Source organism: Choloepus didactylus, chromosome 20 (genome assembly GCF_015220235.1).
Source record: "Choloepus didactylus isolate mChoDid1 chromosome 20, mChoDid1.pri, whole genome shotgun sequence".
Classification (NCBI taxonomy): Eukaryota; Metazoa; Chordata; class Mammalia; order Pilosa; family Megalonychidae; genus Choloepus; species Choloepus didactylus.
This window is the reverse complement of record NC_051326.1, coordinates 17831111-17846740: the sequence shown is the minus strand read 5'-3', so window position 1 is coordinate 17846740 and position 15630 is coordinate 17831111. Positions and strand designations below refer to the sequence as shown.

General features: G+C 38.7%; 1 protein-coding gene across 1 annotated transcript in view; it reads left to right on the top strand.

Annotated features, from left to right (window-relative positions):
- The window catches only part of ALK (ALK receptor tyrosine kinase), a 725024-nt gene that overhangs the window by 510033 nt on the left and 199361 nt on the right, over nucleotides 1-15630 (top strand). The window contains exon 5 of the mRNA XM_037813067.1: nucleotides 8823-8950. Coding sequence (XP_037668995.1) covers nucleotides 8823-8950 — 128 coding nt within the window. The remainder of the gene's footprint in view (nucleotides 1-8822; nucleotides 8951-15630) is intronic.

Genomic DNA, 15630 nt, shown 5'->3' with positions numbered 1-15630 from the left:
CCAGAATCCCCTCTTGTGTTCACTTCTGTAATTTTAAGTGATTACTAGAATGTGGGCTCCAACCAAACTCTCTCCTCACTTCCCCTGCCCGGAATCCATCTGAGACCCTCCCCACAGCTCCCCAAGGAGGGATGTTCTGCAGATGCTGGAGGAGGAGGTGGTTCGCTTGGGACCTAATCCAAAATTCAGAGGAAAGGAAACAGAAACGTCAGGATTCTCAGGGTCACTACTCTAGGTTCAAAGAAGTGCTCTCCCATTTGAATTTTTTTGCCTGAATAATCAGCATTCCTTCCTTAACAAAGAAGGAAAATCACTAGTGAAACTTCTGTGTATTTCGTTATTCAAACTGGAGCAAAGCTGAAACCTTCTTAGACAATAAGATGGGGACCAATAGTTGGTTGACAATCAACTTATATCCTTAATCATTTTATTTTACCTTTCAATTTCTGAATACATGCTAATGTACCAACCTCTTGATGTAGGGCCAAGGCCTTTGCCTCCACCGTGGGTCTGCTGATCAGAGTTCTACATTGCCTTTTTGCATAAATCACATCCATGATTTTTAGTTTCAGTTGCTTTAAAATAAAAATAATTTTAAATGCTTGTGAATGAATCTGACTGTGGAGGCTTTTTGTTCTTTTTAATGATTTTTTTTCCTGATCTTTTCGGTTGTCCCACTCACACGTAATTCAACAGCAATTATTTTTAGTGACTTGCCATTACCAGTCCTTCCAAGGTATTCAAATTTTTCTCTCTCACATTGTACCAATTTAATGAGTACAACTGGCATAAACAGGTTTGGGAACAAACACAACTGACTCTTAGTAGTCATAAAGCTCAGGTAGTGGAAGCAGAAAGTGCAAGGGTACTCAAAAGTAAGCTTGACTGCTGAGCATGCTGAGGGCACAGGGGGTTTTCTGAATGTGAAATGTAGGGCTTGTGCTAATCCAGTAAGCAGATTGGTCTCATGGAAGCTTCTTCTGCTTCTACTTCCTCTCCTGTTATTTTTCCTTACAGCTGTGGTTATGATCAGTCTACTCCCACCCCCAACCCCCAACCCCCACCCAGGATTTAAGGGCTAGCTCTAAGTCTAGACTCACAATTCTCCTACTTCCTAACCCCATATATAGAATGAGGAAAAAAATCTCAGCCAGGGTTCAGGAAAGATGCCTACTTCCCACAGGCCTGCATATCCCAACCTGGAATTGTGATGATATCAAACTTGAATAGGGAAGGAATAGGGCAGCCTGTGGTAAAACAAGGAAGGAGCCAAAATATTTCTTGGATGCTCCCTTTTCTTAGTCCTGCTCTTCTTCAAACACCCCTATCCCCCCACTCCCAGCCCCAACCAAAAAGCTCTTCTTATAAAATGTTCTGATAGTAATCATTTACATTTGGCATAAATTTTAAACCCATGTGCACTATCAGAGAAAGTACAAGTTATGTAAGCTCTCCCAGTGCCTCAATTTTCTCACTTACAAAATAGGGGTGATAATATCGGTTTCATGCAATTTTTGTGAAAATTAATTCAGATAAAGTAAAATAACTGGCTGAAATCCTTCCTGGAATGAGGCAGAACATAAGTAAATATTCACACAAAAATGATATATGTATCAGGTGCCTGGAACGATGTTCCCTGGGACACCGGCATCTATCTGTACATGTGTCTCCTCCCCTCCAAGTGGGAGAATGACAGCAGCTCCAAAATCATGATTCTTCTCAAGTGGGAAGCTCTCCCCAAATCCCTGAAACCCCACCACATGGCCAGTTTCCTATTTCACCTCCTTGTGAAGTCATTCCTTGTAAGGTCAGCTGCCATTGTGGGTTTAGGAAAGAAAAGAAACCCTAACCTAGTAAGAGGATTAGCTAACTCTTAGTGACTGCTTTACATGTCTTAACTTGTGTGACCCTCACAACCACCTTGTAAGCTTCATGCTGATGGAGCTCAGGCCCAGAGGAGTTAGGTTAAGAAGCTGGCCCAAGGTATCACAGCCAATAAGAGGCAGAACTGAGATTAGAACTCAGGCTGACTGGCTCTAAAATTTGTGCTCTTACTCATCTTTCTCTCAAAGGAAGGAAGGAGGAAGGGAAGGAAAAGAGGAAGGAGGGAAAAGAAAAGTGGAGGGAGGGGAAAATTAGAAAAAACTAAAGGGAGCCCAAGACCGTTCATTTTTCTCTTTTTTCAAAAGCATGAGGAAATTATTAGGAGGAGAGCATTTGGGGAGTACTGTCTCATCCCCTACCCTGGGAATGCCAGGCCACTTTAGAGATCCCATCACCCATGCAGCGTCTCTGCAGCAGGAGCCAGATCCCAAATCAACTGAAACCTTGTTTCTGTCTGGATCTGATTCTCTCCTGGGCATATTCATCCAGCTTCTGGGAAATTGTGAAGGGCAGTGGATAACAAAGCCAAGGCTACTTGGATAAAAGACCCCATGCCACAAACCAAGCATTATTATTACAGAAAATTAACAAACAACAAAGGACTTCACCCTCAAATTTACATTGATCTGGCATTTTTTTCCCTGCTGTCTCCCATAAAAATGCTTTAAATGCAGGCTGATTTAATGGAAACGATAAAAATAGTGCTGAATGGTTTATATTTGCTGCAGAATTACTACAAGGTATATTTTAAGGAAAACTTGAAAGTTACGTGAGTTTTTTTCCCTTTAGGATAAGATTAGAGAAAGAGGTACAATTGGCTTTTTTTCCTGTATTGATCTAGATGAGCTCCCACAGGCTCAGTTCCTCATCTCTAACAAATTCTCACACCTTCACACCCAGGTCCGGTCACTTGTCAAGAGAGTGTCTTAGCAAAGAGACATATGGAGGAATGTCAACAGCATGGCCCGAGCCTTGCCAGGGTCACACTTGGTAGTTTTAATAGTTATGTGACCAAGCACTATGTGACAGGGACGTGGCCTTTGCTTAATATATGTGGTTCCCATCATCCTCCATCTAACCCATGCCCTTTGGCTGTTCCAGCAAGGGGGTTGGTCACCATGGGAATCTCAATTCTGGTGGCCAGGACAGAACATGAAGATGGCCACTTACTATAGCTTCAGGTGCCCAAACGTATCACCAGAGTCAAAAGTTGAACAAAGCCTCAGGAAGACATGGTTTTTATCCTCAAGGAACTTAGAAGGGCAATGTAAGATGGTAGTTGTAAAGACTTTGGATTCACACTAACCTGGGTTTAAAAACCAGCTATCAGCAGGGCATAGGGTAGACCATCAATAAATATTAATTCTTGTGTTGATCATGATATCAGTACTGTTGGTATAATTTTGTTGCTGCTGTTGGTTGTCTTCATATAGATTTGGTTCAAGCCTGACCTGCATTAAAGAGAGAATAGAATAGCCCCCACCTGTTGATCCCTGCTATGCACCAATGAGAACTCATGCATCAGATGAGAACTCTCCTAGTTGAGTACTCGGGTCCACTCCACATCTCAATTACTCTAATTCTATGTTTCCTTCTTTAAACATGAACAAGAGTTAATTTGATGGCTGCTTTCCATGGCCCTGCCCCCTTCAGCAAGGTCCTTGTGGGCAAGTGGGGGGCCAAGAGCTATGAGATAAACCCTGTGGGCATACAAGCTTCTTCTCTCAACCCCCAAACTTCCCCAGTCCTTGGGTCCTTCCTGGTAGTGAAGGCATTCTTAACACATGAATGGATGACAGCTAACAGTAGTGAATTAACATGAAACTTTCTGATTAACTCATCTCCACTGCAACATAAATTTTGTCCAATAGTGTCTGAATCTTGTCTAACTTAACAGAAGTCTGTCTATCGATTTGTTCTCTCATTCAACAAATATTTGTTGAGTATCTATAATGCATCAGGCACTGGAGACACGATGGTGAATGACCCATCACTCTAGCCTCAAGGGGATAGGGAGGTGAGACACAAAGGACCTCTATCTTGTGGAGGCCAGTGAAAACACTGACGCCCACCAGCATGGACCACTTGTTCTCTGAACACACACTCTCTGTGGCCTCTGCTCATATGACCACATGAGTCTATTGTCCTTTGCTCAATCCCTGCCTCCTCTTCACAACTCATCCTTAAAGTCTCACCTGTCCTGATCAGTCATCATGAGACATCCCCTTGCCCTCTAAGCTTCCTTAATACATTGTACCTGTGCCACTCAGTTCTTAAATACTGCCACACATTATAAATTTTGGTACATACTTTTAATCTTAGTCTTTGCCCTTCTTGAGGGTGAAGCTAAGTCCTAGACCCTTAATATCCTTACAGGTTCTAATACTCTAGTGTAAAACGATGCACCAATAAATACATGAGAAATGGAATTCAATTCAACAGACTGTATGAGGGAACTAGATACAAGGCAAATAAGAAGTTTTTACTCTGAGATGGGAGCCTTTGGAGGGTTTTGAGCAGAAGGTTGATTTGCTATCATAGCTCAGTCCTAATATATCTTGTTGTAACAGTGTTCTCGGGGTTTTGCTTATTGTGTGATGATCCATTTAATTAGTATTGTTTTTGGTTTAAACAAATCCCTGCCCACCTCTCTTTTATCTACATTCCTTTCCCTGTTGAATCTCATAAATGGGTTGATATGCAGATATTTGCCTGGTCAAATGCCACTCCTTAAAGAAAGGTATGGTCTTCTTTAAGAATAGCTCCCACCTGGAGCCCCTGCCATGCATCAAGCACTACTAGTTACTTCACATACATCCTTCTCTTAAATCCTCACGACAATCCAGTAAGGTAAAGATTATGACCTCCATCTTAAAAATAAGGGAACTGAAGTTCAAAGAAGTTAAATCTTTGCTTAAGGTCACTTAGCTGGTAGATGGTGGAGCCAAGAGCTGAAATTAGACCTCACTACAGCTAAAACCATCTCAGAAAGGCATTTCATGAACAGTTTGTAGGGTTTGAGGGCTCACTTTTGTGAGCAAGCCGTACATCACCATTATACCTACTGTAATATGGTGTAGTGCAAAGTAATTCATGTTCCTTTGTTCCTTTGTCTTGTCATCTGCCATCCATTGCCTCCGTGTGCTGTCAAAAAGTGCTCCTTCATTCTGTACTTAAAATAACACAGTGTCTTCACCCTCTCCTGAGTCACTGCTGCCAACCCTTCAATCTCATCAGCAGCTTGCCTCACATCAGGTGTGCTAGACAGTGTCCTTTAAACACTTAGAGAATAACCTGATATGGAGTTGTGGGAGACTTAGAGATTCTTTCTGTTTCCATGTCAGAGCTTCTTATGATTTTGTGTGTGTGTGTGTGGACTTTTCTGACAATGTATTTCACTGTCATTCGGTGTTTGGCTGGCATATGTATCTTCAAAACCCAAATTGGTGATCTTTCTAGTAATGCCAGGTAGACATATCCTTTTCTATCTCTGTGATTTTAGTGACATGAAGTGCAACTGATTGTACAGACTGATCCATAGGCTGCATTGTTTCTGGTTCTTGCAATCTAGGAGCAATAATATATTTTATTTTAATCTTAGGTCTGCAGGTAACCAAACATATGACCTTGGGCAAGTCTCTCCATCTCTCGGAGGGGCTTGAACCGAGTCCCTGTGATTCTTCCTAATCACTCTCCTTCCACCTTCTATGAGGATATTATCCTTTCAATTGCAGCTTTCAAGGGTTTCATAAAATGTTCTGTCATTAGGACTCCTGCTATCTGTTAGAGAAGCATTGGCATCAGATAAGTAAGGGACCTTTGTGGACATCTAATTCAACACCTGCATTTTGCTGATGAAGAAACTCTATAACTCAAGGAGGTACAGGGCTTGTCCATGTCCATTCAAACTGTACGTGGAAAATCCATGACAAGAATGCAAGACTCTCAATGGCCTTTGTACATACTACTTCTAGACTCCAGGTCAGAAATAGACCTTGATATCCATAAACCAACCCTCCTGCCTTTTGTGGTGAACTCTAATTTATTAGTCATGATGTAGCCACTCAACAAAAATGTATGGTCAGTCATCTCTCAAAAAATCCATACAAAGTCGGAGACACTTTTTCTAGTTGAGAGTACAATTGATCAGAAAACGTCCAAAATTTCAGGCATCCAGAGTAAAGTGCATTGTTCAAAGTTATCAGGCAAATGAAGGGCAGAGCCAGAACTGAAACCAGAGAGCTCTAGAGAGATGACTGGAGGATAATGGATGGTGACAGGCTGTCTGTTCAGCCCTTCCAGCTTCTTGATGTCCAGATGGGCTCCCCACACTGTCAAATTGACTGATTGAAGCACCAGTGCTAAGATGGTCACAAATCCCCAACACATGGGTACAGCTGCATGTCTCTTTCTAGGAGGCTCTAGGTCAGAAGATAACCTTCCCCCTTGCAAACTTAAATAATGTTGCTACCAGTCAAAGCAGGGAAAACAGGACTCTAATGAGCTAGTTTCATAACTGTTGGGATGTAAGCAAAAAAAATGGAGGCAGACAGAGATGGACTTGTTTTGCACTGAGTTTTTGGCTGTCTCTAAAATAAATCTGACCCTAGGTGTAAGCTTGCCCTTTTCTAGTCCCAACTTCCCTGGACATAAAATATATGCTTCGCAACTTCTCTGAAAGTTATTAAAGTTGCAGCAGTAAACTATGGGAGGCCAGAGGATTTCAGACAAAAGTTATTGCATCGGTAACTCAGAAACGAATTCCTAAAACTCTTGACACATTTATCCAGAGGGCTACTGCCAATATAGAAGTGGAAATCATTGTCAAGGGCCACTGTGTACGTGGAATTAAAATCCATCATTCTTTGGAGCGAGAGCTACGATTTTGGCAGAGTATGTATACCCAGGCCATTTCCCACCATCTTTTCCCAAAAATAAGGTCCTTTATTTTTCAGAAGACCAAAAAAAAAAAAAAAAAGGAAAAAAATCTGCTGTTTGTTTTTGTTTATTTTCTTAAGAACTCCTCGTTTACAGTTTATTTTCAAATATTTCTTTCTCTGACAGTCCCACATTTAAACTGAAAGGCACCCTTTTACTTATTCAATTGCACTGGTTTTATTCTGTGTAGAAATCCTGCTGGGTACAGTAACAGAAAGCAAACTTTACAGCAGCAATAATCCCTTCTACAGAATCTATTGTGGGGAAACTTAATACACTTTTATTAAATGGCTGAGGAATTGGCTTCAGTGATCTGAATTAACTATAGAAGAACATAGAAGGGAACAAAACTTCCTCCTCCATTCAGCAGACTCCCGCTGCTTGCCCAGCAAGGTGCTGGGATCCAGAGATGCAAACTGCCTTAGAGGAGCTCGCATTGAAAGAGATCCTCAATTGCCTTCGGCAATGCCTTCATCACCAGAAGTCAGCCAAGACGGACGAGAAGGATGGGATCAAGTGTTAGCTGCAGATGGAGACATGGGCCCTCTGATGCACGTTGGTGAATATGCATCAGAGTTTCAAATGTACATTCACTTTGACTCAGATTCGAAGAACTTGCCCTAAGGTAGTAATCAGATAAGTTGACAGAGTTACACGTATGGGGGTGGCTAGCCTCAGCACAATCATGATAGAGAGAAATCAGAAGCAATACACAAATCATTAGAAGTGCAATCATTGAAATTATAATGTAATCTATATTTATTGTCTCATGAAAGATCACTGAGTGGGAAAATGCAGTCACAGAGCAAACCATATAGGATGGTTTTGGTTTCATAAAATCATTGCTGAAAGGCTGTTCACCAACTTGTGAACCTTGGATGTCTTCGAATGACTTTGACCTTCCTATACCAGCTTTTCTGAATTGTTCAATTTTTTTTTTTGCAGCATCCCCATCACTTTATACTTGGTGGGGGGAGCATATTTTAAAAAATAGACTATTCCTAAATTCCTGACCACCTGTATTGCCATTCCTGAGCCAAACCTAGTGGTAAGAAAATACAGAACACTGTGATAGTTTCATGGGTGCATAGATTTGTCAAAACTCATCAAACTGTACACTTTAATTCATCAAATTGTACACTTGTAATATATGCAACTTATGGTATGTTTATTACACCTCAATAAAGTTTTTTTAAATGAAAGAAAATATGAAACAATCTAAGAAATTTTCATTCTCCAGACAAAATTGTCAAAATAAATATTTTTAAAATACCTGAATTTTGATGTTGAAAAATAAATTTGATGTTCCAATCAGTGACAGGAGGCTATTCCAAAGGTTAATAACATGAGTGAGGTGTAAAAATGTTCATTTGGCTTATCCTTTGTTCTCTGGCAATGTCAGTGTCCTTGATTATGAATGGATGCAGAGCTTACCATTTGACCTGCTTCCGTCTTCTTCTATTTGCACTTTTTGCAGTCCACGTCAATCTTAGGTACCTTTTACCCTAAAATACATGCTTCAGTGCACTTTAATTTTCCTGCAGTAAATAAATAGCCTATGCTAGCCTCCTTTAAGTAACTATATAGCAAACCTGAGGGTTCTGAGACTTTCAGATCAGATAAAATTGTGATAACCAAGCATTCTGTCCAGAGATAATTATGAAAAGACTGATAAAGGTTTTGAGGACTTTTCCTTGACTCTGAGGTTTCCTCAAGTATACATACTCTTTCCCTCAAAGACTAGCTACTAAAGTATTCCAAAGATCTGCAGTTGCCTTAAAAAGATGACAAAAGAATCATCAGTGGCTACAGCTGGGCTGAGATTTGGGTCTATGCATTAGCTGGGGAAGAAGGAAGCACAAGCGTTTGTGTACTGTGTCAGGGTCACTGTCTTGGAGTCTCTTCAAGTTCCATTCTCAATGTCCATGGAGAACACGTGCCCTAGGCTGCTTCTCACCACTGTGCTCTATGCTTTTCCCCTCTGCTTGTCATGCAACCAGCTGGACCGTGCTGCAGGGAAGAGTTGGGCGCCCAGAGAACCCATTCCGAGTGGCCCTGGAATACATCTCAAGTGGAAACCGAAGCCTGTCTGCGGTGGACTTCTTTGCCCTGAAGAACTGCAGCGAAGGTATCTGAATCTGGCTTTTCCCTCCACTCCTTGGTACCTTGTTGTCTTAGGCATGCTGATACTCTGCAGCCATGCTCAGCTAGGCGTGCGCACACCATATAGAAAAGTTCTCAATGCTTCGAGGGTGGTTCTGAATATAACAAGTGTGCATAGCCCAGATGATCAATTTTCAAAGATCGAGTAAGCAATTTTATTTGCTGAACTTAAAACTTCATCAAATAGAGCGTAGTCTTTATTAAATAACACATTAGAATAACTTCCCTGGCTTCCAGATGCCTTCCCTATGTTGTTGTTGTTCTTATTCTTTTTTTATTTTTTTCTATACCCTCACTCAGTTTCAACAATTAGTAACAGTCTGCTGTTTTTGTTTCACCTATATCTACACTCTCACCCACTCCTCATCCCGCCTGCCCCACTCCGACTATTTTATATATTTTTTGAAGTAAAATTTACAGCTAAGTTATTTTTAAGGACATGCCTTCAGCTGTTATTGAGGGACAACATGAAAAATGGTTATATGAAAATATTTCAGTGTATTTAAAAAAAAAAATTTTAGGACATTGTTCACTATGTCATTGAATTCTTTTTGCTTAAGTCCCACCTTGTGAATTCCTTTCAGGATTTAGTACCAAAGGAAGGCATGTCTCTACTGAGGATTAATTTGTGGACGTCATTTTTCTTTTTGCTGTTGCTGCCAGGAAGCTCTCAACTAAATGTAATACCCAGTCAGAGGAATTATAGCTGTGTAGATTTTTTTTTTTTTTTTTTTTGACCTGGTTCTTTTCCAAGAAAGTGCTTACTTTTACCTTATGGCTAGATATTGAAATAACAAAAGCTAAAGTTGCATAGATCTTATTTTTAAAAGGTTGAATGACATCTTTCACAAAATGTATGAATTCTGGGGCATGTTATCATGTGCAAGATCATCTACATCAAATTTATACAGGATGGTAATTTGTGCTATTTTTACCTACTTTCTTGAAAATATATATTAATTGAAAAATATATTAAAGATATTTAAAAAATACATTACAGATTGAAATGAATTAGATAATGCAAAAATGAGTAACGCTGCTTAAGTGTACAAGTGACCTGGTTGTCAAATCCTTAACTAAGTGAAAGTATATTACAATGTTTTGCGTATGTCCAACACTTGATATTTTCCATTTTTTAAATAGAAGTCATTCTAGTTGGTGTGAAATGGTATCTCATTACAGTTTTGATTGTCATTTCCTTAATAGTTAATGATGTTAAGCATCCTTTATGTGTTTATTGGCCATTTGTATTGTTTTGGGATTTTTTGTATGTGTCTTTTTTGATTAAAGAACCTATAGTTTTACAGAAAGACTACACAGAAAATACAGAATTCCCAAAAAACCACACACAAATACAGTTTTCCCTATTATTAACACTTTCAATTAGTGTGGTAGCTTTGGTAAAATTGATGAAATAGTAGTATTATAATTGTAATGTTAACTATAGTCCATCATTTACTATAAGGTTCACTATCTGTGTTGTACAGTTATATCTTTTTTTTTCATTTTTCTTCTAGTAACATATATACAACCTAAAATTTCCCCTTTTAACCACATGCAAATATATAATTCAGTGCTATTAATTATGTTCACAACATCATGCTACATCACCAGCATCCATTACCAAAACTTTTCCATCAATCCAAAGAGAAACTCTGTACAATTTAAGGATTACCTCCCCAATCCCTACCCCCACCCGGCTCCTGGTAGCCTACATTCTAGTTTCTGACTCCGTGAATTTGCTTGTTCTAATTATTTCATGTCGGTGACATCATACAATATTTGTCCTTTTGTGTCTGGCTTGTTTTACTCAACTTGAAGTCTTCAAGGTCAATGCATTTGTTGCACATATGAGGACTCCATTCTTTTTATGGCTGAATAATATTCCATTGTGTGTTTATACCACATATTGTTTATACATTCATCAATTGAACACATGGGTTGCTTCCATCTTTTGGCAACTGTGAGTAATAGTGCTGTAGACAAATATCTGTTCAAGTCCCTGCTTTCAATTATATATACCTAGAAATGGAACTGCTGGGTCATATGGTAATTCTATATTTAACTTTCTGAGGACCTGCCAAACTGTGGTCCACAGCAACTGCAGTATTTTAGATTCCCACCACCAATGAATGTCTTCCTGTTTCTCCACGTCCTCTCCAACCCTTGTTATTTTGTTATTTTTTTAATATAAGTCATTCTAGTGGGTATGAATGGTATCTCATTGCAGTTTTGATTGGTATTTCCCTAATAGCTAATGATGTTGAGCATCTTTTCATGTGCTTTTGGTCTTCTGTATATCTTTTTTGGAGACATGTCTTTTCAAGTCTTTTGCCCATGTTTTAATTGGGTTGCTTACCTTTTTTATTGTTGAATTGTAGGATTTCTTTATATATTCTGGATATTAAACCCTTATTGTATATGTGGTTTCCAAATATTTTCTCCCATTGAATAGGTTGCCTTTTTACTTTCATGATGAAGTCCATTGATGCATAGCAATTTTTAATTTTGATGAGGTCTGAATGATCTATTTTTTCTTTTGTTACTTGTACTTTGGGTGTAAAGTCTAAGAAACCATTGCCCAACACAGGGTCCTAACGATGCTTCCCTGTTTTCTTTTAGGAGTTTGGTAGTTCTGGCTCTTATATGTAGGTTTTTGATATATCTTATAGAGTTGATTTTTTTTAATATGGTGATGTAGGGGTCCTCTTCATTCTTTTGTGTATAGAGATCCATGTTTCTGGGTACCATTTGTTGAAGAGACTATTCTTTCCCAATTGAGTGGGCTTGGCACTCTTGTTAAAAGTCAATTGGCCTTAAACAGTAGGGTTGATTTCCGAACTTTCAATTTGATTGCATTGGTCCCTTTGTCTGCCCTTTTGCCAGTACCATGCTGTTTTGATTACTGTTACTTTGGAATAAGTTTTAAGATCAGGAAGTGTGAGTCCTTCAAGTTCATTCTTTTTTTTGTTTTAACAATGGCTTTGGCTTTTCAGGGTCCCTTATCACTTCCAAATAAATTTGATGATTGGCCTTTCCATTTCTGCAAATAAGACTGTTGGAATTTTGACTGGGATTGCATAGAATCTGTAAATCACTTTGGGTAGTATTTACATCTCAATATTTAATCTTCCAATCTATGTACTTGTAATATCCTTCCATTTATTTAGGTCTTCTTTGATTTCTTTTAGCAATATTTTGTAGTTTTCTTGTGTATGAGTCTTTTACATCTTTGGCTGGATTTATTCCTGGATATTTGATTCTTTTAGGTGCTATTGTAAATGGAATTTTTTTCTTGATATCTTCTTCAGTTTGTTCATAACTAGTGTATAGAATACTACTAGGTTTTTGCATGTTGATCTTGTACCACACCAATTTGCTAAACTTATTTATTAATTCCAATATCTTTGTTGTGAATTTTTCGGAATCTTCTGTATGAAGGATCATGTCATCTGCAGATAAGGAAAGTTTCCCTTCTTCCTTTAGAATTTGGATACTTTTTATTTTTTTCTCTTTCCTAATTCCTCTGGCTAAGACTTCTAGTGCAATGTTGAATAATAGTGACAGTTGGTATTCTTGTCTAGTTCCTGATCTTAAAGAGAATGCATTCAGTCTTTCACTACTGAGTATGATGTTAGCTGTGGGTTCTTCATATGTAGCCTTTATCATGTTGAGGAAGTTTCCTTCTATACCTGGTTTTCTAATATTTTTAACAAGAAAGGATACTGGGTTTTGTCAAATGCCTGTTCAGCATCAATTGAGATGTGTCTTTTTTTTTTTTCTTTGTTCAGTTAATGTGGTGTATTACATTTATTGATTTTCTTATGTTGAACTACCCTTGCATACCTGGGATAAATCCCACTTGATAATGGTTTATAATTCTTTTAATGTGCTGCTAGATTTAGTTTGCTAGTATTTTGTTGAAGATTTTTGCTTGTAGATTCATGCGGGATATTGGTCTATGGTTTTCTTTTCTTGTGGTGTGTTTATCTGTCCTTGGTATTAGGGTGATGTTAGCCTTATAGCATAAGTTAAAGAGTGTTTCCTCCTCTTCAATTTTTTGGAAGAGTTTGAGCAGGATAGGGTTAATTCTTGGAATGTTTGGTACAGTTCACCTGTGAAACAATCTGGTCCTGGGCTTTACTTTGTTATGAGGTTTTTGATTATGGATTGAGTCTCTTTACTAGTTATTGACCTGTTGAGATCTATTTCTTTTTGAGTCAATGTAGTTAGTTTTTGTGTTTCTAGAAATTTGTCCATTTCATCTAGGTTATCTGATTTGTTGGAGTGTAGTTGTTCATTGTATCCTCTTATAATTGTTTTTATTTCTGTTAAGTCAGTAGTAATGCCCCCCTTTCATTTCTGATTTTAGTTATTCACATCCTCTCTCTTTTTTCATTATCAGTCTACCTAAGGGTTTGGCAATTTTTATTTACCTTTTCAAAGAGCCAACTTTCTATTTTGTTGATTCTATCAATTTTTATTCTCCGTTTCATTTATCTCTACTCTAATCTTATTATCTCCTTCCTTCTGCATGCTGGGTTTAGCTTGCTCTTCTTTTTCTAGATCCTCCAGTTGTAAGGTTAGGTCTCTGATTTGAGATATTTCTTTTATTAATGTAAGCATTTACAGTTATAAATTTCCTTCTCAGCACTGCCTTTTCTGCATCCCATAAATTTTGGTATGCTGTATTTTCATTTTCATTGGCCTCAATATATTTCCTAATATCCCTTGTGATTTTTTTTTTTTTTGACCCATTGGTTGTTTGAGGGTCTATTGTTTAATTTCTACATACTTGTGAAGTGTCCATTTTGCCTTCTGTTGCTGATTTCTAGCTTCATTCCATTGTGGTTGGAGAAGATACATTGTGTGATTTTAATATTTATTTTATTTATTGAGTCTTGTTTTGTGACCTAATTATTGGTCTATCCTGGAATATGATCCATTTTTACTCATGAACAATGTGTATTCTGCTGCTTTGGGGTGAAGTGTTTGATATATGCCTGTTGGTTTATAGCATCATTCAAGTCTTCTATTTCCTTATTAATCTTCTGTTTAGATGTTCTATACATTACTGAAAGTGGTGTATTAAAGTCTTCTACCATTAATGCAGAACCGTCCATTTCTCCCTTCAAATCTGTCAATATTCGCTTCATCTATTTTGGGGCTCTACCATTATGTGTGTACACATTTATAATTTTTATGTATTCTTGTTCAGTTGACCCCTTTATCAGTATATAAGGACCTGCTTTGATGGTTTCTGGATTTTTATCTTGTTCCTTTGGTGGGCCATGTCCTGTTTCATTTTTTGTCTTGTAATCTTTTGTTGCACACTGTACATTTTAATATTTTAAAAGGTTAACCCTTAAATTTAGTTCTTGAGATGTCTACTCCTTAGGTTTGTGTCTACCTAGTGATATGACAGAGATTTCCTTGAGTGCCAGGAGGTAACAGAAACAAACAAATGCAAACACACACACACACATACACACACACACAGTTTTTGGCAGTCTTTTCAGTTTGGCTCTGCATTGGCTGGTGTTCTCCTTCAGAGTTTAGCACTCCTATAAAAAAGATAACCCCAAGGTGAATATGAAGTGCAGGATGCTCTCCATCTTTTCTGAGCCTGCATCTTATCCTGGGCTTGTTTTGGCTTATGGCCTTAGGAATTAATTCCCCCATTTACAGGAACTCCAATGCCCCCTGTATTCCCTAGGAAATAGACTTTCTCCCCTTCCTGGGTGTCCTGTTGAATGACTTAAAGCAGGTAATCCTTTGCCCCCATGCCACTTTGATTTAATTGTTTTTTATGCTGTTTTCACTATCTGCAAGCTGCTTCTGACTGCAGGGCAAGTTCTGGGAGGGAGAACCAGAGACCCACAAGGAGAGAGCAGGCTGGCTCCACACCATGCCAGGGAGGGTTTGTGAAGGGGGCAGCAAGGCACCATGAGTTTCTCCAGCTGTTTTTAAAGCAGTGTTTTCTTGATTTGGCATTTTCCCAGATACTGTAACCTTTTAACTCTTTTCCAGAGTTCTGAGGAAGATGGCTGTGACAGTTTTTGCTAGTTATTCAAAGATGCTGTGGAGGAACAGTAGCCTGGAGTGGCTTATGATCAACCAGAGGCCTGTGTAGATATTTGATAAGCTTGTTTGCTCCCTCCCTCTACAGAGTTTTTGATCTGTTCATATTTTTAAGATCATATTTTCTATGTAGTTTTCTTTAGATATGCCTCAAGTCTGTTTGGTAGATTTGGATAAAATGGATCATCAATAGCTATATAAGTGTTATCTTTCCTTGAGTCTTTAAAATGCACCGGGTCATCATTATAAACATCCTTTATTGTTTCCCAGTTGCGGAGAGTATAGGAGATGGGCTTTAATTATATGAATCCTCAGGTTGTTGCTTTCATTACTCCTTCCCTACAGTTCTCTCTGTGCCTCCTTCTGCCTAGAGGTTCACGTGGGAGGGAGCTTTCCCCTGTGCCGTGGAATCCGTGGTCTGAAAGGCCCAAGAATGGAGTGTAAACAGGAAGGAGGCCTGTAATATCCCCAGATCTAAACGCTCAATGTAGACTATTCGTGAACAACTGTGAAGGCCCATAAAATAGTCATCTGTTGCTTGTCGAGTCCTGGATTTGAATCTTG